Here is a 23,548-nt window from a genome sequence, read left to right as displayed (position 1 = left end):
TTTTCCCACAATTGCAATATTGTATATTCTATGCACAGAATCTGACTCTTTCCAAATGAAATAGCTTTGTGACACCTTGGCTGTCAGACATTGAACTATTTCCCCTTCTGAATATCTGAAGTGGTTTCAAGATCTTGTAATAGCTCTTTTTATCTCTGTTTCTCGTTTACTTTTCTCCCTCTGCACTCAGTCCCTCTTTGGTCTTGCCGCACACAACCTGTAATCTTTAAAGTTCACCCCTCAGTCAATAACATACTACAGCTCAAACTCCAAAATAATATTACATTATATGAAGGGTGGTGCACCTTCTCTCTTTCAGCTTGGACTTTGATTTAAATGGACTGCAGTGTTTGAAAAATACATTGGGCACAGAATTATATTTTGCTTATACTGTAAGTACTTTTAAGGACTCAAATGCAGCATAAATGGTTCAGGGTGAGAGGCTATTTCCTGTGTAAATTATGCTGTGTGAATGAACTGACTTTGCCTTTGCTGTCAAAATCAGTAAGAGGAAACTGTGGTGTTATTAGAGAATATAAGCTCCAGATTCACAATAGTATTTTCCATTTTTGTCTGCTTGTTGCAGATAGAGTTGAAATGCATTCCTTAGTGTGCAGTCCTTAGTAGAGGGGTCTCTGTTTGTCACTCTGTGTGATTTGCTTCCAGCCAGGAACAAACAAGTTAACACCAGGGTGACCTAATAGCTGACTAACAAACTCTCAAGCACATATCCACCCCAACAGTTATCGAATTAGACTGATTCATAATTGCTCAGCAAAATGTGCAGCGTACCACGATCAGCAGCCCGGCAAAATTGAGCTGCAACACATTTGAGGGTATGTATTTATGTTGTTTATGATGATGTTTGTTAGTGAGTGCATTACAATTAAATGACTCATGTCAGACCTTCATGGAGCACTGCATCTACTGTACACATCCACCAGAAAAACACAGATCTTAGCTGAGACTTGCACAAAGCGAGGTCACTCTTAGTGTCTCCCTGCATGTCCATCATGCTTGTTCACCCTGTGATGCAATGCCTGAATAGAGAAAGTGAAGGTGAGGTAGTAGGAGAGGCGACACGGTAACAGTGGCCCCTGTGGCGCACGACAAGGTTTATACGCCTCTGCCTTGTCTCGTAAGCACCATTGGCCCTGGGGCAGAGTGCTCGCTGACACCTGTGTGCCGCCCGCTCTTCTCAGTGGTGTGTCACTCACCCTCTCTCATGTTGACACTAGGACTCTCTGCTGCTGCCTGTAGACATGTCAGCATCTTCTCTCTCTTTCTCTCTCTCTCTCTCTCTGGATGGGATTTTTTCTCCTCATCTCAATATGAAAGGAATCAAAAGTGGCTTTGGCCATGCTCAGTAGTACACAGTATTGCATATGCATAATTGACTCTTTGAATTCGCCTACTGCTTGACTGTTGAGTACAAAACTTATTTACCTTATCTGGTATCTCAGAATATCATCCAGCAAATAACTCCCTCTTAACTCCTACTTAATTATGGCCTATTATTAGAGCGATTGTGTTTAAGTGGTTGTTTACATCATCATATTTCTGTTTGTTTATCCTTCAGCCCACCCTTCCATCTGTCTACCTATCTGGCGACAGTATCTAGCATTTTTAAGCATTCTGTCATCCTGTCTGTCTACATGTAGGTACACCTTTATACTAATCTGCATACTTCATACACCTTCACACCTCCCTTGGCATTTCTCAGCAGCTTACAACCCCCAGGCAGAACCACTTTGTAGGGAAGTGATAACATGTCAGCTCTGCTTCTTCGCGGCAATCACACCATGCAGCTTGGTGGTAGCTCTGCACAGCCCTTCAAACACAATTCATCCTCAAATAACAACCTGAGAGAAGACTATGAATGGGTCAGCACAGGTCATGCTCCTGACCACAGTTTTAACAAAACTGCAACCACCAAAATTAAATGCTGATTTTAGTTAGTAGATTTGTATTCCAAGAAATCTTTGGGAAAATGTTCAAAATCTCTGCACAAAGATTGCCTCTTCTTAGATTATTTTGCAACACCAGTACCTTATGTAACTATGTATGTGTCTAGCAGTGATTTTTAAGTGATTGTGTCACTAACAGCACAGTAAGTCTCAAAAAGAAGTATTTTGGGGGCATTTTTGTCTTGATTGGAGGGTCTCTCAGCCTGTCAATCTCAGCTGGCATGGTTACTTTCCCTCACCTCAGCTTTAATCAGGCTTCAGACTTTTACCCAATTCTTTTTTTCTGGCTGCAGAAACTTCTATGAATTGGCTCAGCAGAAAACCCAACTTCAGGCCTCACAAATTCTGATTACATCCACATGTAGTCTATAGGTTACACATGAGGCTGATACTGCTCAGCTTTGATAAGAAAAGTTCAGCAGGTAATAGCAAAAATAGGGTCAACATTACTACATTAAATCCTGTGATCTCATGCCTTCTTATCCACTATTTGTTGTTTGGTCTCAAGCATGATTTCATGCACAATGTTTGATATGTTTATGAGTGATTTCTATATGATATTTTTTGTGTCAAAACTACATTGCAGCAACCCCAGTAATGTCTGTGCACAATAACCTGCAACATGTACAGGCTGTGTGTTAGGAACAGGTATTCATCTCAACCACAACAGCTCAGCAGCAGGAGGGTTGTTACTGTTTGTTGAGAACAGTCTCATCTGGCCAATGATAGTCTCCAGAACAGACGTTAGATTTTTGAAAAGTGTATTAAAAGTGAAGGCACATACATTTAGTGACAACCGTTGTGTCACCCCTGGTGCCAATAAATGGCACATTTTTTTGACCGATTTAGAGTCACACATTGGGTTGTGCTGCAGCCCTCCATTCTCACATTGTCCAGTGGCTTGCCTCTTTGTTTTGTCAGCCTGTTCCTGAGCCAAACAGGTAATCTACTTATGTGAAGGCCACATTAATAAATTGGCTCCCATCACAGTGGAGCATGGTGTTGTGTCCTGTCCCTGGATGCCACAGAGACAGCAATTATTCAGTGACAGTCTGACAGTACACCAACAGGGAAATTGAAGATACTTATTTAGTATTATCCAAACAACATACATTATTCACATGTCAATAACAGCCCTCTTTCTTTCATGAAAGGCTTTGTGACCACATGCAATTCAGTTATATAATTGCAACGTGGTATGCTATATCATCATGTCCTAGGGAAGGTCCTCATATTTTCCAGAATTATGCACAACCCAAAATGTCCTTGGAGATTGTTTGTCTCTAGAGACAATAACTGTAGTCTACGGGATGATAGACAGCTCTTTTTTTACACTGTCCTTCAAGAACATGTTGTTTGCACCTTTGTTTTCCTCTGAAACTTTGAGAGAGGTAAAGATATAATCTATAGCAACTGTGAGGCCTGCCAACTGTCCAAAAAGTTACTAAGTGTGTTGTGCTCCAGTGAGCAGCAAAGACAGTGTCATTTATTGTCTCTTAACACCTGTGTATGTTTTTCAGCAAATACACTTCTCTTTTTTCTGTGAGGATAAAGTTCTTACAGCTCTTCATCTTCACTGTGGGAAATTGGTTTCTTGTGTAGTGCATTTCTATAAGGGGGAGTTGTGCTATAAAGTAAAAATCAACCCTGAAGGGAAACTTAGGCTGCCCGTGTTTTCGTTTTTTTTCATCATTTTATTACTCTTGTAGTAAAATGTGTTGGAGCTGAGGGGTCAGTGAAGATTAGAGATGAAAGCATTGAAAAAAACATGTTATAATCACAGACTGGAGGCAATTAGACACCTCCACGCATGTTTATAACTTGAACTGTCAAAAGAGTATCAGCTCTCCAAAATAGCCTCAGACACTATAACACTGACACAGACTGTATAATAGAATATGACTGTCACACATTATGTGCAAATGTTAGTCCCTGTCACAGATTTCCTTCTGCTGCTGTGAGTGATAGTCAAACTTTGTGCAGACATGGTGGCTTTGCAGTGTACATTCAAATGCATTCAAACCTTGTATACAGAGATGAAAAAAAATTGGCTAGAAAGCAGCCACAGTATCACAAGAGGGTGTCATAGTAAGATGACATTATCAGCTTAAATCAGCCCTCACCGACACACTGCCACGGCAGGGTTCCCTGCTATTTATGGCAGCTGTAATTTTTGTGGAGAGTGGTGACAATCATATCTGCTAGATATGATTACACACTTCTATGCCTGATAGTCAAGCATTGTCATTAGCTGTGGCAAAGTCTCACTTATCTGGGGAAAAACACTCAAATCTGTTCTCGGAACAATTTGTGTTGCATTTAACCATCATTTCCTTTGTTCGGATATTATTTATTTATCTGATCAGAAAACTGGTGAAGTTGTCTGGCAGTTAGATTTTAGGCTAAATGCCTCTGCTCCAATTTGCGCAAAGGACATTACTGTATATTCAAAGAATCTGACTAATTAATCAGTCTACCTTTCCACCATCTTAATTAAACAATGTCAGCATTTTCTGTTGAATTTTTCCTTCCATTCTATTTTCAAGTAGCTCTTCCTGGTCAGGGTTCAAGTGGCAAAATGACAAGCAAAAAAGCATTATTCCCCAGCAACTTCCTCCTTTCTACTTTCTACTTGTGAAAACCTCCACCAAGAAGCTGAGAGATTTAATGCTTCCATTATGTCAGTCGTTTCCAAAACTAAGGGCCCAGACAACCTTGGCTGGCTCCCCTCGTGACAAAGGAGCAGCAGCTCGATACAGAGGTTTCTGTGAATCGCTGAGCTCCTTGCTTTATCACGTACAGTGAGACCAGCCACCCCACAGAGAAACCTCATCCTTGCAGCTTCAATCTTAAATCTCATTCTTGCAGTCACCTGAAGCTTGTGACCGTAGTTGAGAGAGCCTTGCTTCATAGCTCAGCTCTCTCTTTACAGCCACGCTCAGATAAAAAAAACAAAAACAATATTACTGCTGCTGATGCACCTAGCCCACCTGTACTCAGCTTTGTGAGTGTCCTTATCTTCACTTTATTATTATTGGATAAGTGGGGTAAACTGGGCATCAGTCCAAGCAGTTGTATATTATTTATATTTATAAGTCATATTTTTTTCCCGAAACTACATTTTGCTATATTAGAGGACAAGTGTTTACTTATTCATATACCAGGGAGGAAATGATGTGCTGCATTGTTAGCTAGAGACTTTAGTTAAAGTAAACAGAACCAACAACATTATTAGTAACTGACTGTCAAGTGAAGATGCTCAAGAACTATTTATTTTTATTTCTTATTTAAAGCAGAACATTTGTCTCTCAAAGAATGAATTCTTAAGAGGACAAATAATATTGAAAATATAGAAAAAGTAGATTTAAAAAAAACATGTATACAGAAGTGAAAGCACTTAACCTCACTCCGGGGCAAAAATCTTGCCTCTGGCAAAAAAATGGTTGAATTATTTAGCAAACATTTACACAATCACAGCAGTTTCTGCAAACTCTGTTCTCATACAATTCAGTACTTAATATTCTATCATGTATTAGTCTTACATTCAATTAAACCTCAATTGAAAGGTTTGAATTTACTGGTTGCAGCAGCCTTTATATCTATGTTTTTATACTCCTGATATTTGAATATGTGCCACTGTGAAAACTTAATTGTTCTTTCAAGTTTTAATATCATTTGTCTTGAGATTTTTTATCTGTCTTTCCAGGTTTCCCCCTGTCAGTGAGCTGGCTCCATTTGGCACACCAGTGGGGACTATTCTAGCTGCTGCTATCAATCAAACCATCTTCTACTCCATCGTGGGAGGAAATGAACTAGGTTTGTGCTACAGATCTTGTACAGTACTATGCAGACCACTGAGCCTCCAAGACAATGTTTTTACTTTACAAGATTTTCTTTCCCAACATTCGCTGATATTACAACACAGACTTTGTGTTTGAAATACAAAGCCCCCAAATTCTTGTTTTTTGTTTATTTTTCTAAATAAAGCAAATATATTTTTTGCCAATATGTCAGCTTTGATAAAGTCTCATCTCTCGCAACCGCAGAAGTCCACAAACCACATTTCCATAATGAGAAAGAAAAAGAAGACTTCAAGACAATGGGCCAGATGCAAGAACCACTCGTACGCACAGATTTGTTCTTAAACCATGCGTACGAGTAATTTATGAGGATTTGCCGCATTCACCAATTTTCTCATATTTTCTCTTTACGAGTGATGCAGACCTGTTGTACCTGTCACGCACAACCAACCTGTAGTCCAATAAAACATGACTAGACTATTTAACAATTTAAATTGACAATTGAAATGCAAGCTTACAATATAAATATTAGCGTCCGAAACTACAAAGCGACTTGTCCACCGCTACTTTTCCACAGTTACAATATAAACTGATTATTTACTAATAACTTTTATTCATTTAATTGAAATATTGCTTATTGAAGTAATAGTTTAACTCCCTGGCTGATGACATCCCCTGGCATAATTCATGTTCAGTCATTTTTGTTTTTATTTCTGTGACGGTGCGCGTAACATCTGAGACAGCATTCACAGCACGGGTCATTTCTTCTCATTCTTTGGCTTTCTCAGGATGTTTAATTCCATCACTTACACACTTTTTTACACACACATTTTGGGGGCGTCATTCATGTTAATTTACTATTCTCGGGAACGCGCGTTCATTTAGAACAGGTGGGATTCATCATGTTTATGAAGGTCATTTACGACTGTTTCCTGGTGATACGAGTGTTTGATGACTCCAACGTGGCACACTTGTAAATTCCATCTCACGAAAAAAGTACGACAGATTTAAGAAGAAAAATACGAACATATTCTTGCATCTGGCCCATTGTGTTTTATCTAAATTCGTGTAATCATATTTTAAAATAACCTGGAAAAGCTCCCAGATTATTTTTGAAAATTGTACAATGCAAGTCACAGCCATGGGTACTGTTTTTTCCCTCCTTTTCCTACAAGTAAAAAAGACATTTTTGACATACTCACAAGCGTAGATTACTTTTCACACTTGTTGGTTAAGTCTGGAGAGCATAATTACACCTTGGAAGAGAGACTGAGTACACTAGGCAGGTGTGAGGTTATATTTAAAAAAGTAAGAGAACTGAGTAGAAGGAGGCAGACAGTACGTTCTTACCCACATGCACCTCAGGTGTTGATGTAGTTAGAATCACTGCATTTTTTTCTGTGATTTCCTTATTGTGCAAAAACTGCTCTTTTTCTGCCTGTGTGCTGCCTTTCACTACAGGCTGTTAAAATATTATTTGCTTCCAAGTCTGTATAATTGAACTCATAGCATTTTTGCAGATTCTGTGTGACAAAGGTGCTAAAAAGGCTCTGTTGAGCACTGCACTTATGAACAGTTGGCCATGGAGTGTAAAAGGCCCTCAGAGCAAGTGTTAATGCATTCCGTTTTTACACTAGCAGAGTAGCATTTAAACAAATATTCACCTAGAGATGCGTAGAGCTAAGAGTATAAACCTTTTTTAAGTGCTCTGATTTTGTTTGGTTCCAGGTCATTTTCAGGTGAACAACAGAACAGGCGTCATCTTCACAGCTAAACCTTTGGATTATGAAAATGTGACCAGCTATGTCCTCAGGGTCCAGGCAGACTCTATGGTGGTTGTCATGTCCAACCTGCGCGTGCCTTCTAAAAGTAAGCAACAGCAGCCATTAAATAGGTGAATGTGGAACTTGAGAGGATGATGGCAGACAGGGATGAAATTGTGTTTCATATGATTCCAGGTATTGTGCTGTATTTAATCATAATCTGCTACTGTGACAGATTATGATTAAACACAGTTGCAGAAATTCTATCAAAGCCTATTTTTATTCACCATATTCATTTTCATGTTTGCCATAATCAGGTAGATTATTATTAGGTATTTTTCATTGCATGTTTTGTACGTTTAAAATGTCAAATCATGATAAGCATGCACAGGCAACATGGGATGTGCTGTTGAATTGAAATGACTGTGAAAGTACTGTGTACCACTTTGAATGCACACTGATAGGCTGATTTGGATTTAAAAAATGAAAATTTTGTGTACAGCCTGTGATTGGATGTTCCATTCTCCATTCAACATCGAACTAATGAGTTTAAATTTAGATATATTTGATGGATTTATTTTCCAGTTTATCACCTGCCCTCTCAAATCCAACACTTTTGATTTTTTTTGACTGACTGTCTGATATGTCATCTCCATACAGTCTGGCTAATGTCATATACTTTGAGAAATCATGATACAGCACAAGCAATTATATTGCATTAATTTTCACTAATCACTAATTTTAGGATGTGGTTAATATGTGACCATCCTCCCAACATGATAGTAGTACTATGTAGAACTTTCACTGCTAGACTATGAAGACTTGAATATGAACATGTTATATGTTCAAAGCAGTCCAACATTGCCATAATGCTTTAAATTGTGTACGTCTTAAGTCATTGCAAGAGTCTTTTCATTTTGAATTAAGGCAGAACACCACCCAAAACAAAGGTGGAGTGTTATGTTCACATATCCCTGTCGGTTCCTATTCTTAATGTCTCGATATGCTGACACAGAGGTTGCATACAGTAAAAATGCTGTCCAAACATGTCATAGCCTCCCCCTGGCTACATCCCAATGCCTTCCTGATCTCAACTTCTTTGAGTCTTTGTTGTTTGAAAATAAAGAATCACATATATTGGTTTAATAGCACCCACTTTCAGATCTCCTTGAAGGCATTCATCGTGTTGCACACAGAAAGTGGTGGAAGTCCTTGAAGAGAGCATGACAGAGAAGTTCAAACTTACTTCTCCAACTGTGCACATCTGCAGCAATCACTTTATCAGTGGGTTGCATTTATATATAGTCTCCCAACCACTCAAAGTGCTTTGCACTGCATGACAACTTTCACCCATTCACACACACTTATACACTGCTGGCAGAGCCTGGCATGCAAGTTGCCAACCCGCCCATCAGGAGTTCTAATGCTCATTCATACGCACTCTCCAATATCACACAATTCGGGGCTCAGTATCTTACCTATAGACACATTGTGCAGCCTAGAGGATTGAACTGCCAATCTTCCAATTAGTGGACAACCTGTTCTAACTCCTGAACCACAGCCGCTGCAGTAAATGAATAAATATGGCATTATTGTTGGACTTTTTATTTCAAAAAGTTACATAATTTCCATGTGCACTCGTCATCACAGAAGACTATTTCAATTTTAAGAATATGTGGCCATGTTGTATTATCGCTAGGCTCTTTTATGGCAGTTTACCAACAAAAGCTGTGTAATGTGTAATTATGGATGCCTTTCTAACTTCAAATAGGGTCTATACCTTACTCTTGATACATTTGCGGTACAAATGAATAATTAATTACCTACTTATCTGCCTCTTACTCTCTCACATACTAATAACAGCAGTTAAAAGTGCACAGACACACATCATATATATTAAAGATGTAGATGACTATCTCTCTCACACACGCATGAGAGCATCCTTGGCATATGCAGGCTAACATCTTTTGGCAGACTGCAGAGAAACAATTTCTTTTCTCACTTGTCTCACTTGTATTATTTAATGCAGATCAGGGCTCCTTGACAAGGAACATATTTCTTCTCATCGAGTCTTGATTAAGTTTAAAATACTGGACTGGTTTGTTAGATAGGTTCTCTTAGCTGTGTTAGGAGCAGTGCATTGTACAGTATGTGTACCTCACAGTTAATATGTAAGGAGACTAATATTCTAATTGATAATGCACTCTTCCGCAAACTCAAGCTTACTCTGTATTAGCAGTAATCCTTAATGGTGCCATTTCTTTCATGTATCTTTATGAGCATGTGTGTGAGAGAGATAGAGAGAGGAGGGAGGGAGAGACCATATTTATGCCAATGTGTCCCGATGCTCTGAGGATGGAAAATAGCCACTTTCTACAAAAGGGGGTAGTTTCAGTAGAAAGTGGCTTTTGTGACAGTAATTTGATGTGCTGTGTTTTTGTTTGTCCAGCTCCCCTGGCGCATCCTTTGCTCCAATGCCACTTGACTTTACATTTTTGTATGATGCCAGAAGAAAAATAGTCCTTGACACTGCATATTTTTTACCTAAACTGCATTGTTGGAAAGACTTTGCACTGCACATATTAATGCTGTACATTGCATAGGTGTAACTGTGACAAATTGGGGGGTGAATACTTATACCCGGCGTGCATATTCTCCGTATAAAGGAACACAATGAATGATTCAAAAGCCTCACAAACAAGGCCAATTAACTAGCAAATTCAGTATTAAAATGCTAAATGCTCTGCCTCCTTTCCTCCATTTCTTTTTTTTTACTGTTATTTATAATTTTAGGGGAATTCCTGCAGCTTATTATCCCCAATAATGTGCAAAATGCTTGTCTGATAAACTTTCAGCACCAAGTTGTGGAGAAAACAAACTCCCCAATAATGAATTATATGAGGTATGCCTCACTTCATGGCTTGTAATTCAAGATTTCATCACCATTTATTTATTTATAGAGTCATATGTCACTCAGAATTCGAGTGTTATCACTAATTGGTTGGTAAACAGAATGCAAACTGGCTCACTTGTTTTCCTGATCTACTTACTGAGGGCAGCAAAAGAAGCCAACAACACTTCAGCCTCAGCTTTTCTCAGTCAAAATATTTACTGTAATCAAAACAAAATGAACCTCCTCTTGATTGACTCTAAGTTGTCAGCTATTCCACAATAGCTTCTCACATTGGGTTGGGTTCTGAATAAACACACATATTCATGCTTCCTGCATGCAATTACAAATCTACTTCAAATAGTTTTTTGCAAAATGACCACTAAATGAAGAAAGTTTTCCTAAATCGAATGATTCCACTAGCGGTCAAAATTAAAGCAAAACTAACTTTTCGGTTTTAGCCACATTAACTCTTTTCAGTCAGTGAAACTGATTTCTTAATATTAAATTATAGTTAAAAATATATTTTATAATTGGCCAAAGCATATTTATTTAGTATAAAAGAACCCTTTCTCAGATTATATAAAACCTCACAAATATTGTTATTCTGAAATTGGTGTTGGCTAGCCAAGAGCATATTATCAGAAAAAACCTTTGTTGACATACTGTGATGTTTTGAGCAACAACTAACTTGCAGAACATTCTGGGAAATGGTTTCAAGCCCTGTTTGAAGTTGTGGACCAGCTGATGACCATGAAGAAATTATATTGACATGGCAATTTTTGAGGCTATATTATGCAACATTTGATCAACAGCAGTTCGGATAACTTCAGAGATGTGTTTATTCAACAGCAAGTGGCCATGATAATATAAACTTCTTTTCCCTGTGTGTCCCAGTTCTTATTTTGTGAGAGTGCAGCAACTTTGGGTTATCAGATGCTTGAAACTGAAGTGCACTATAGTTAAATGCTGTGCGTTTTTGCTTCACATGAACAGACACAGTGATGCTAGGTCTTATACTGCTAAGTGTAAAAATGTAACTTTGTATTTATGGCTTAAATGAATGATTTCCACAGCACTTGACTTTATTCTGGTACCATTTGATCTTTGCAGCTAACACAGCCAAGGTGTTCATTGAGGTGCATGATGAGAATGACCACCCTCCAGTCTTCTCCAGGAAGCTCTACATAGGTGGAGTGACAGAGGACTCCAAGATCTTCAGCTCTGTACTCAAGATAGTGGTAAGAAATATTAGCTGCAGTTGTTGTTTTTGTATCAGCATATGTAGAACCAGGCTGAAACTAAAGTGCCTGATTCTGCTCCCACTTCTTCAATACTTATCCTGCAGTCGTAGTGGGAGAATTCATTCGATCCGCTCTCTGCGGCACAGTTTCATCAACCCCCATCATTCCCTACATCTCTTCCTCGATTTCGCTCTGCCCACTGTCTGCCTTGTCCACAAGCAGGTGGGATCAGAGTGAGCTGAGCAGTGTAATCCCAGTATGTTCACAGAAGCATGGCTGGACATCCTGTCTGATTATCATCCTTCGCTGCGAAGGAGGTTTCACTTAGTCATCCGGTGTACCATACTGTATTTTTTCAGAATGTGGGTGGATGTTAGTGTATACTTAGCCTTGTGTTTGTGTACAAAATCCTCAATAATTAGCTTCCGCAATGCCCACCTGGATTATCAGCTCAATACTAGGCATACAGTCATGTATTTATGTGTGAATGGACAGCGTGTCAGGAGAACCGATTTGTATATTTGCCCAGGATTTAAGATTTTTGTATTTTGTTGGGTTTATGTTTTCAGTTTGTAATTGAAGGATACAAAGAGGTTTTAAAATCATTGCTGGAGTGCTATTCTTGTAGTTGCAATTATTTTATTGCATTATAAATAGAATTACATAAGGTTCCATCCTCTAATGTATGTGCACTCCACATAATGATTATTAATTATTATTCCATCAACTGGCCGCACCTGACCCTGACCAACCTTCTTACCAAAATAGGTGATGGTGGCTTTGGCAAACACATTTTGCAAGGTTCAACGTGAGTGAAGCATCTTGCAAGCACTGAAACACAGCTGACAAAGTTTCCACATGAGACTGCCAATCAGCAGAGTGAACTACCAATTCATCAAGGTATGCCTCGCAGTTTGCTACACCAGACAGCACCTGCTGCATAAGGCGCTGAAAGGTGGCAGGGGCATTACGCATGCCGAAGGCCATGACTGTATATTGCATGAAACTGTCTGGGGTTACAAAGGCAGAAATCTCAGAAGCACGTGCTGTTAAGGGCACTTGCCAGTAACCCTTTAGCAAGTCTAGCTTAGCGACATAGCGAGCAGCTCCAATTCGGTCTATACAATCCTCCACACAAGGAAGAGGAAAAGAATCTGGCTTAGTAGCGGCATTGACTTTCCTAAGATCAGTACAAATGCGTGCTGTTCCATCAGAGTTTGGCACTAACAAGCACGGAGAGCTCCAGGCACTGGAACTAGGAACAGCTAGGCCATGCATGAGTTCAAATACTCAACCTCCTTCTGCATTTGAGTCCTTTTTGTGGGATTCACACAATAGGCATGCTACTTAATAGGAGGACAGTCACCAGCATCAATATCATGAAGGTGGTTTGGGTTGGTACATCAGAAAAAAGTGTGTGATGACCTTAAATCAACTCAATAATGTCACTCTTAGCTGTCCCAGAAAGATTAGACAGATGACTCTCCAACTCACACAACACTTTAGAATTCTTCAACCGAGGATACAGAGCAGGAGCATCTTGTATCTCTAGATCATCACCCTGAGGAGAATAGGCAGGCAACACTGCTGTTAAAGCTACAGGCAGAACCTTAGCTGAGCTGGTTCACTAGTGGCAACATGGAGCTTCAGCATGTTCACTTGGCATACACAAGATTTGCGTCTCTTATCAGGAGTACGGACAACATAATCTGTTTCACTCAGTTTCTTGTCAATCACATAGGGACCTGTGAACTTAGCCTGAAGTACTGAACCAGGGATAGGAAGGAAAACCAACACAGAACCTCCAGGGTTAAAACTGCGTTCAACAGCACTCTTATCAAAGTGAGCCTTCATTTTATATTGTGAACTAGACAATGGCTCTTTTGCTAATGCACAGGCATGGTGAAGACGCTCTCTGAAAGGACTGACATAGTCCAGCACATTTTGACAAGGAGAAGGATCACCAGTCAGCTGTTCATGCAACAACTTCAATGGTCCACGAACTGTGTGGCCAAATACTAATTCTGCGGGACTGAAACCCAAGGAACAGTTTCTCGAATTGCAAAAAGCAGGAATGGAATTCCCTCATTCCATTCCCTACCAGTTTCGAGACAATAAGCACACAACATAGTCTTAAGGGTTTGGTGGAAGCGCTCTAGTGCCCCCTGGCTCTCTGGGTGATAAGCACTAGAGACCTGATGTTTCATAGCCAACACCTCTAGCACCTGAGCAAATACTTTAGACATAAAATTGGTACCATGGTCTGTTTGAATGACCTTTGGCAAACCAAAAGTGGTACAGAATTTCATCAATTCTTTCACTACTACCTTGGCTTTGAAGGAACGCAGTGGAATTGCCTCAGGGTATCGAGTTGCAGCACACATTAAAGTCAGGAGAAACTGGTGGCCAGATTTTGACTTGGGCAATGGACCAACACAATCAATGATGAGTCTCTCAAATGGCTCCCCCATAACAGGTATAGGATGAAGTGGAGCCTGTGGAATCACTTGATTTGGCGTCCCAACCAACTGACATGCTTGACATGAGCGGCAATACTTTGCAACATCACTTTTCAAGCCAGGCCAGAAGAAATGCTTCAATAGGCAATAGTAAGTTTTGCTTATCCCTAGATGACCAGACAAAACATTATCATGAGCCAAGCCCAGTATCTGTGCACGGTAACGAACAGGGACAACAATCTGATGTATAGTATTGCAACCACTGTCCTTTTGAGCTGAGGGAGCCCACTTATGCATGAGGATACCATCCTCCCAATAGTAAGCCACTTGAGGAGCACCAATCTCATCTTTAGGTAACACTGCTACACCACACTTACTTTGGTGTGGCCAGTTGATGCAAAGATAACAGCTATTTCTGAGTTCCCTGTTCCCACCACCAAGCGGGAGCTGCGTTGCTTTATCGGTTTAGCTGGTTATTACAGAAGTTTCGGTCGCAACTTTGCTTCAATTGTGTCTCCTTTGACTGACCTCCTTAGTCCTACAAAGGAGGCTAAGTGTGAGCTAGCTTTTCAGACAACCAAAGCTATACTTAGTTCATCCCCAGTGTTGCTGGCTCCCAACTTTGCAGTGCTCTTTAAGTTGGAGGTCGACGCAAGTCTAAGAAGGGGCGTGATACTGTCATGGTCGATGCCCTTTCTCGCGTGCCTTAGGGTGTTGACAGCAAGGCTGTCATCTTAAGGGAAGGGGTGTTATGTGCCTTCCAGGGCTCTCTGTTGAGGGGCAGTTCATTCAGTGATTGTGCACACCTGCATGAGACTGTGGGGTCTCCCTGGCACCAGGTCACCAGATCCCAGCTTCTGTTTGTTTTGTTTTCTCCATGAATAAAAATAACCCTTTGTAGTATTTAATTTGGTGCTGAGTTCCTCATTGTGTTGCGACTCCGAGCCGGTCGTAACAATACACTATATTAATTTAGTTTTAAAGCATAGTAAATGACTGTGACACAAAAATCAATTAAAGGCTTGACTTTTCAAATAGAGCCTTTCCATTGACATTAGGTCAATGGGTTGTTGTAAGTGTGTGAGTCACAACAAATCACCAGTTGGCCATGATTTTTGACAAAGAGGCAGCCGGTGCTTTTACACTATGGCATCAAAAGTTCACAAATATAAGCAGAAACTTGACTGAAAAGCCTTACACATGAATACCAGAATCTTCATTTTGATGCTGTATTTCACAAAGAGTCTGTGAAGCGATGCTAGAAAAAAGCAGGTTTTGAACTCTCTGGTTTTATTCTACATGAGAGTGTTGTTGCAGCTCTCTGATGCAACTTCAGTTTCTCCACTGATGATTTGCTCAGAAATGTGAACAGAGAGTTGCAATAGTCCAGCAAGTCAACAGACCAAAATTGAGATATATAGTTGGGGATAAAAGTGTTTTTTTGTTGTATTTTCTATTGACTTTGACTTATTGCCATATTGATGTAGAGTAATGCTATCATTGTCAATAATCAGGACTCCTTTTTTGTTGCAATATAGATTACATTTTATTATCCTCTAGTCCTCAATAGCAGATATGCCATTTTATTAGACAGCTAACCTGTACCTTAAACCTGATTTGGTTTAGTTGAGAATTATCCATAGGATGATAGAAATGCTGTCAGCCACCGCAGGAATGTGCATCACGTAACTGTGTATTACAGGTTTTTATGAGCAACTTTTAAGATATTTTGAAGGTTAAAGGCAACTTAATCTCTAGTGATAGAGTTTGAATTGTAGCATGTTTAAATTGAACTGGGACACAGCCAGAAAATGGCAGGTAGTTTTTAGCATAATGGAAACTGGACAAAGGCCAATGGTGTCCTGAGAATATTTAAGAACATGAAGCAGGTGTAATATCTTGCAGGAAAATTGAGGGGTACAAAGGTTATGATGGGAAAGGTTTAGATGTAGAAATTCGCCAAAATCATCAAATAACACAGCAGAGGGAGCTGTCACTGCTCTTACTGGGTGAAATGAGCTTGTCCTTGATCTTAATGTTATAAAAAGAAAAGGATGTTTTAAGACACAGAAAAAATATTTGTGTCTTGGCAAAACTGTATGAATCAGTCCTTACTGAATTTAACAATTAAAAACTAGGAGTAAGGCAGGTGGTTCCATGTGAAGAAATTCATATATTATTAATAGGGCTAAAACTGTTTTTATTTTTGACTTATCTACCAATTATTTTCTTGATTAACAGTTCTGAATATTACATTTTCTTAAATCTAAAACTAAGAAAACCAACAAATTCTTACATTTTAGTATATAGAATGAATAAAGTGTTTGTTTGTTTTTTTGCTTGAAAAAATCACCTTAACAATGGATCAACTATCCAAATGCATTTTCCTTCAATTAACTAGTTGATGAATTGTTGCAGCTCTAATCATAAGAGATAGCTATTATAACAACAATCTTCACTAAACACATGAACACCTGCAGAGAGTTTAGGCATTATTTGAACATTAACTCAACCTGAGTATTACATGTATATTAAACATTAAGCTACCATTACAAATTCACTTTGCGTGTCCAATGTTTGTGTGTTTTACATTGCTAAAAAAAGGCTGGTGTGAAAACACCTCAAGATAAAAAAAAAATAAGAAAGGTTTATGGACACAAGCTGTGACATGCTGTGAACTATTCCTTTTTTTTTTTTTTTATTCCTGCACCTCACATTCAGCCCCTGTGGCATATTGAGAGTTAAAAGAAAGAGCTCAGTTGGATATAAATTCTTAATTATGGTACAATTATATTATCTTTATTTTCACAATTAATCAGATCCACAACCTGTAATTCAAATGCATAGCTCCATCACCAAAATGTGCATCTCCTCCCTAATTGATTGGCAGCTCCCGATGGTGTTTGCATCAGTAATTTTACAACAAATAATAAAAAATAAAACTGGCTTTGAGAACAGGATATTCAAGGCAGCATGAAGTGCTGTGTTAGATGTTTTTGTGATAAACCCTTAAATTATAGACTGGAAATTAAACATTCAGAAATAATTATACACTACTGGGCTTAAATTGTTATGCTTGAGGCATACAAAAACTCACCTGAACATAACAAGATGCAGTATGAGGGATAACAAATACACAAGTGTAAATCGGTCATGCCAAATTAAGGGTTGGCAAGATGAGCAATTCAAAAATATCATAAAAACTTATTTTAAAAGCATGTGTCAGGTTTGTTAATATGTACATTTGAGTTTATGTTGTTTTTATGTCATTTCAAATGACATTTGCAACATTTTTTTTACTAAAAGTAATACTGAACTGAAATGTAACCACAAAATAATGAATATTAAATATTTTATCCACCTACATTGTATTTAGGTGCACTTCTAAAAATAATGACTTCATTGTAAAACATCAAATGAAAAGAAAAAAAAAGTTGTATTCCTTCATATAAATGAAGGAATACATTTATATGAAGTGCACATTTATACACTTCATATAAATGAAGGAATACAACAGTGAAGGCATTTTGTCAATATTGAGCAGGACATATCCTAAAAACAACATTTTTTCTAAATAACTGTGTGACAAATGATGTAAAATGTGTTTAAAAAAACATAGTGTTGCATTGCAAAAGTAAATAACATGTATTCCACATTTTAGTTGACATTTATTTTCTTTGTTTATGAAAAAATACTGGTTACACCAATTGGACACTCTGTTGCATCAATTGGTGTAACCAGTATTTTTCATAAAAAATCTGATACATGCCTGACCATGTTCCTTTTACAGTCAAACACCATTGTTTGTTGAAGAAATGGACACTGAAAATCAAATATGACAGTCAACAAGACTCAGGCTGCGTTCAGACTGCAAGCCAAAATTCCGATTTTTAGCCAATCTGGATTGGAACCAGATGGCTGTTATGAAGTCTGAACAGTCATAAATCACATGAAATCCGATTTTCGCAAACCAGATTGAAACCACCTTTCGGAGGTAGTTTCAAATCGCAAAATTTGGACACATCTGTCCAAATGCGATGCATCTGTGATTGGATCACCCAAGATGCTTGTTAATACCTGCGTAAACAGGGTCTCTCACAGTTTCTCGGATATGGAATAAGATTAGTAGTCATACAATAAAAACAATTCTCATAAGAGATACTCATTGAGAAATGTTTATGGAATTTCCTCTAATGGATCTTTTTCACAGCAAACCTTTGAACACTTCATACTGGCAGCTGCCAACAGTAAACTGAATGCAGCCAATATTAACACCTGTGGATTTTGCACGTGTTAAATTATTCTGCACAAATTAAACTGAAACAAACAAGGTTGAAAGTTAGTGTAGCTTGCACATAAGGAATGTAGAGCAAAGTTATCTTTTTTTGGAATCATGACTGATGGAGATGTCTGAAAATAATGACTGATTAATAGTGCTCCTCAGCCAAGAACCTCTATTTAAAACAGATTTTGTGTAGGGTCAGACATATCAGTAATAATGTCTTTCCCTTAACATGGAAAAAACAACAAGGTGTTAGAATTATGGGTCAAGAGCTTCCTTTTCTCTGCAGATAATCATTAGAAATATCATCAACATTTGTTGTATTCTGACACTTTTGACCTTCTGCTGTTTCGCTCTTGGTCCAAAATAGTGAAGTCAAATTAATCACATGTAGTCACAAGTAATAAGTGGCAGGCAAGTTTATATAACCAAATGAACCTTGCAATGCCACAAAAGGTCACCTTAAAATATCCGCTGGTAAAGTCTACTTTCAGTGGCGTGTAAAAGTAAAGTAATGAATATTTCATTAACAAAGCAGAACTGTGCTGGTAAGAAAAGTCTGATCATATCGTTATACTCTGCTGGAATTGCTTGACCTTATTTTTGAAAAAGTTATGATCTGATTTTAGCTGAATGACATCCACTTATTATCAGCTGCATCCTTGAGTGCTTGGCCTCTGTGAAAAGCTTTTTAAACAAGAAGAAGATGCCTTAAGCTTTCAAATCTCTTCTCTAAGTTTATTTGTCGGTGTACTAAAGAATTTTTATTACAAACCATCAGGATCCTTGCACAAACCTCACTCAGTAACAGTTTTCCCTCCAGCATCTCTAAAATGTTGGCCTGCATAAATGATCCTGGTACACATATTGGCAAAATTGTCTTTACCCAATCAAGATATCTCACTCTGTTGATTTATGCAGCCCTTTCATTGGGAGCTTGCCCCCCCTCCCATCTGCCAATAGCTGGAGAAAAAAAGAGATTGCTCCTATTTATCAGTGTCAGTCGCCATAGAAAAGTCCTCTGAGAGTTGATGCCTACGTATGAGCTCAATGTCCAGTCAGAATTTGTGCCTCAAAGTTTTTTCTTTGGTTTTCCTATGATGGCATTAAGTAGTTTGACAAGCTTCGTATAGAGTAGAGACCTTATAAATTATACATTGTTTTTGAAGATGAAATGTTTTCTTAACCCTGCCATGCGGTTTTTATGATTAATGAAAAAATGTAAGGGCAGAAATTATATAACAAGGGGAAATGTCCCCTATAGCCCATTAGAATAGGTTATCCTGGGACAGGCTGCAGCAGCCACGTGGAAACACTTTTTCTTTTTCCAGGTAAAATAAATGACTCCAGGTAGAGATAACTCTCGAGCCTCCATCTGCAGCCCTTTCCCTCATGCAGCTATTTTATGTACAGCAGAACACCTGCATGAGGAAAAAAAGCTATTATCGCCACCAATAGGAGGACATCAGTTGAAAGCTGTAGTCTTTTTGTGTGAAACGGTCAGTGGTTTCCACTCTAGCCATCTGCAGCTTAGCATAACATTATAATACATTTGATATCTCTGGATTACTGTAACAACAAAGTATGGCTGTATCAAAAGGATAAAAAACAGTCTTTGTCTAAAGAATACTATATTGCTTTTATTATTTATATATTTAGTGATAAATAAGGATTGTTTCACTGTATGGGCGTTTGGGGTTAAAATCAACAAAAATATCCAAATTCTATCTAGAAAATCTTTTTTTTTTATTAGACATCATCGGCTGAAAAAAAAATGTTTCTTTTACTTACTGCCTTTAGTGTAACAAATTGATGTGCTCCTTTCTAATGTGTGTGTGTGTGTGTGTGTGTGTGTGTGTGTGTGTGTGTGTGTGTGTGTGTGTTTGTGTTTGTGTGTTTTTTTATAGGCCACTGACAAGGACACTGGGAATTACAGCGCAATGGCATACCGCCTCATTATCCCGCCCACAGCAGAGGGCCAGGACAGCTTTGTCATCGAGACGTACACCGGTATCGTCAAGTCAGCCATCATGTTTCGAAACATGCGCAGGTCTTACTTCAAGTTTCAAGTTATCGCCACAGATGATTATGGAAAAGGTCTGAGCAGCAGTGCTGAAGTGGTGGTAAGTGTATTTTATACACAATGTTTGAATTTACAGAGCAGCAGCCAGACACTTACTTTGATTATTGAGTAATCTGGGGGTTATTTTCTCAATGGATTGATCATTGTGTTGATGTGTATATTAATATTTTAATTAATTAGCAGTCCAGAATGCAAACATGTTCATATTACTATCCTACAAGACAAAGAAAAGCAGAAATTCATCACATTTGGGTGGCTGAAACCAGATCATTTGTAAAAACTGGTTAATCAATTATAAATATACTTGTAAGTCATTTTTTGCTGATAGACTAATCACCTGTAATCAACCCTATCTCTGGATGGTCTTTATGATTAAGACTTTAAACAGACAGATACACAGTACTTTACTTTCACAGTTCAGTACACTGGTGAACACTCTCTCTGGGTCCTTGTCAGCTGCACACCAGTGGCATATTGATTGCACATTGTGTGTGGCTTCGACAGCATGTAATCTCTGCAGTGAACTGTCCTTTGAAGTATGGAAGGGTCTGTAATGTCAGCTGTCTACAGTTCATTGATACAAAAGAGCCTTATTAAACAGGCATTTCCACTGATTTACATGTCAAAGTCAATTTACTACTACCGTGGTCTGACAAAAAAAATACTGAAGTGACCTCATGTGTGAGATTATACTATTCTCTATGTTTTGAGCATATTATTTTGTCATCATGTTTTTCCATGCTGTATGTGTGTATTTATGCTATACACAATATATACACAATATCTAATGCATATATGCCTGTCCCGGAAGAATCATCCCTCCACTGTTGCTCTTCCTGTGGTGTATTCTGTTTTTTCCAGTTAAATTGGTTTTTGCAGGGCCCTTTTTTTGCAGGGGTGCATTGCATTGTGGGAGAGCAGTGTGCCTCAACAGCACACTCAAAAATCAACAGGTTTTTTGGATACTGACTGTAGTATATTGTATTTAGTCTCTTTTTCAATGTGAGTGCACTACACACTTACAACATGCTTAAAGTCACTGTATAGTATGAATGTAGGGAATAGCTACTTTCAGGTTGCATTATAGTTCCAGTATAGCCTCCAGTGTTTTGGAGCTTGATATCTAGAGAGTAAGTAATAGTTAGAATATCGTGATCTCTGCTACACAAATTTTGTCCTGCAATTATATGGAAGAGCAATCATAAATCACTGGATTATGCCTTTGTTTGTTTTAAAGACGAATGTTCTCTCAAGTAATATTGAAAGCATGAATGGCTACAATTAATCTGTCAATATATCAACAAGTGCCTGCTGTGAAAAACAGTCTCTTATTGCATGTATGCAGGAGGACATTTGGTTGATTTGTTTTGGGTTAACCTCCAATCTGTTTTGCGTCATACCAATCTGTTCATTATGAGCCTTTTTTTGTGTGTGTGATTACTTAGTACTAAATGTCTTGGATCTAGTCTATTGAGTTTTTCACAGGTGGTACAGTACATTCAATATGTGGCCTCTGCCCCTAGCTTATGATCCAATTAAACTATCTTTCAGTTTCGTGTATTAACTGTGCATACACGTGTCCATGATGTACATTAGTCTGTGTGTATATTTTCTTCTTTATGTGTGTCTTTGTCACTCTTGTTTCTGTTTGTTTTTTGTTTTTTTTTCACAATAATTTCCCCACGCACCCGCTGTGATTGAGCTCAGCTTTACCCCCAATTCAATGCTTATCTCTCCTGACTATGGGCAGGCTTATTTTTCATTTCAGTGAAATATGTCTGACTAAAAAGCCTCTAATGAGACAGAAGAAGGGTCTGGGACATTGCCTGCATATCAGAGAGCAGCGAGTGCTTAACCATGGTGCTCGTTTATTTTCAAGGGGAAACCTAATTTCACAGGAGCTGCACGGGAGATTTGGCTTCAGAGCACAGAGGCTGTTGCACTTAACTGTGGCATCAGAATTAAGTCCTGTTAAGTTTGCCGCATGGCACCAATACAAGCAGCCAATTAGGAAGTCTCATTTGGTCCACCGAAAAAAAGGATTTGAATGAGTCAACCAAACTCACATTCGGACACATGTGGTCAACTGGCCTAATCACAATCTATCTGTAATTTCTGCTGTCTGTTTCACCTTTAGTCTTTTTGTTTCTTTCTTTGTCTCTCATGGGCTCACAGGTTTCTGTGGTCAATGCATTGGACATGCAAGTTGTTGTGTCTACTGTCCCGCCTACTTTAGTTGAAGAGAAAAGGGAGGAGCTCATTAGGTAAGGCGACATTTAACATTGTTTGAATATTAAAGTTATATTGCTTTTAAATGAGAATAAACCAATATCAGTGTATCCATCATGTAAGGAGTACATTTTTGTTTTATCAGACAAGCTACTGTGTAATTACAAAGTGAAATAGACAGAAAATATTCATCTGTCACCAAATTGACATCACAACATTTCTTCTACTGCTCCTGTCCATGCAGCATATTGTTTTCTGGTACATTTGCTTGCCCTCTAGTATTCCTTTTGTTAATTGATTTATTTGGTAGAATTGACACTGGGAAGTAATTGTCTCTTTTTGTGCTGTGCTTTACCCACTTTGATACAAATTGAACATGGTTCTACGTGGTACCTTCATTTGCATATAAAATTGTTTTTGAATTACTGGAGTGATGTTTATGACACACCTGTGCCAAATAACGGCTGAAAATAACCATGGCCTAATTGATTTTGTGAAACTTGTATTTTGTTTTTCACTAATCATTAATCAATCCATTATAAGCACAGTTTAGTCAGTGAGACAGTTGAGTCTATCCTCAAGAGTCTGCTGTTCCATTCCAAATTAATTAATGATAGAGATTCATGAGACCATCTTTTTGTACCTCTTGGAACATAGAGTTTAGTGTAATTAGTAAATCTGAAAGGCAAATGGGTGTTAATAGTTGTTTTTCAAGAGCTTGCTGTGTCTCTCCCATACAAGTGATACTGCTCCTTAGGCTGAGAAATACACACATTAGTCATGCTAAGCTCTTTGCAGTGATGTCATTTGAGAGTTGTGTGATTTTGCACA

At 38.4% G+C, this 23,548-nt stretch overlaps 1 protein-coding gene across 2 annotated transcripts in view; it reads left to right on the top strand.

Annotated features, from left to right (window-relative positions):
* Positions 1-23,548, top strand: part of pcdh15a (protocadherin-related 15a) — a 149,222-nt gene that overhangs the window by 105,334 nt on the left and 20,340 nt on the right. For both annotated transcript variants that reach the window (XM_053333387.1, XM_053333386.1), the window contains exons 24-28: positions 5,674-5,783; positions 7,496-7,636; positions 11,534-11,661; positions 20,313-20,528; positions 22,664-22,752. In XM_053333387.1, the coding sequence (XP_053189362.1) occupies positions 5,674-5,783; positions 7,496-7,636; positions 11,534-11,661; positions 20,313-20,528; positions 22,664-22,752 (684 nt within the window). The remainder of the gene's footprint in view (positions 1-5,673; positions 5,784-7,495; positions 7,637-11,533; positions 11,662-20,312; positions 20,529-22,663; positions 22,753-23,548) is intronic.

The sequence above is a fragment of the Scomber japonicus genome, chromosome 14, assembly GCF_027409825.1.
Source record: "Scomber japonicus isolate fScoJap1 chromosome 14, fScoJap1.pri, whole genome shotgun sequence".
Taxonomy (NCBI): Eukaryota; Metazoa; Chordata; class Actinopteri; order Scombriformes; family Scombridae; genus Scomber; species Scomber japonicus.
This window is presented reverse-complemented; position numbering and strand designations above follow the sequence as displayed.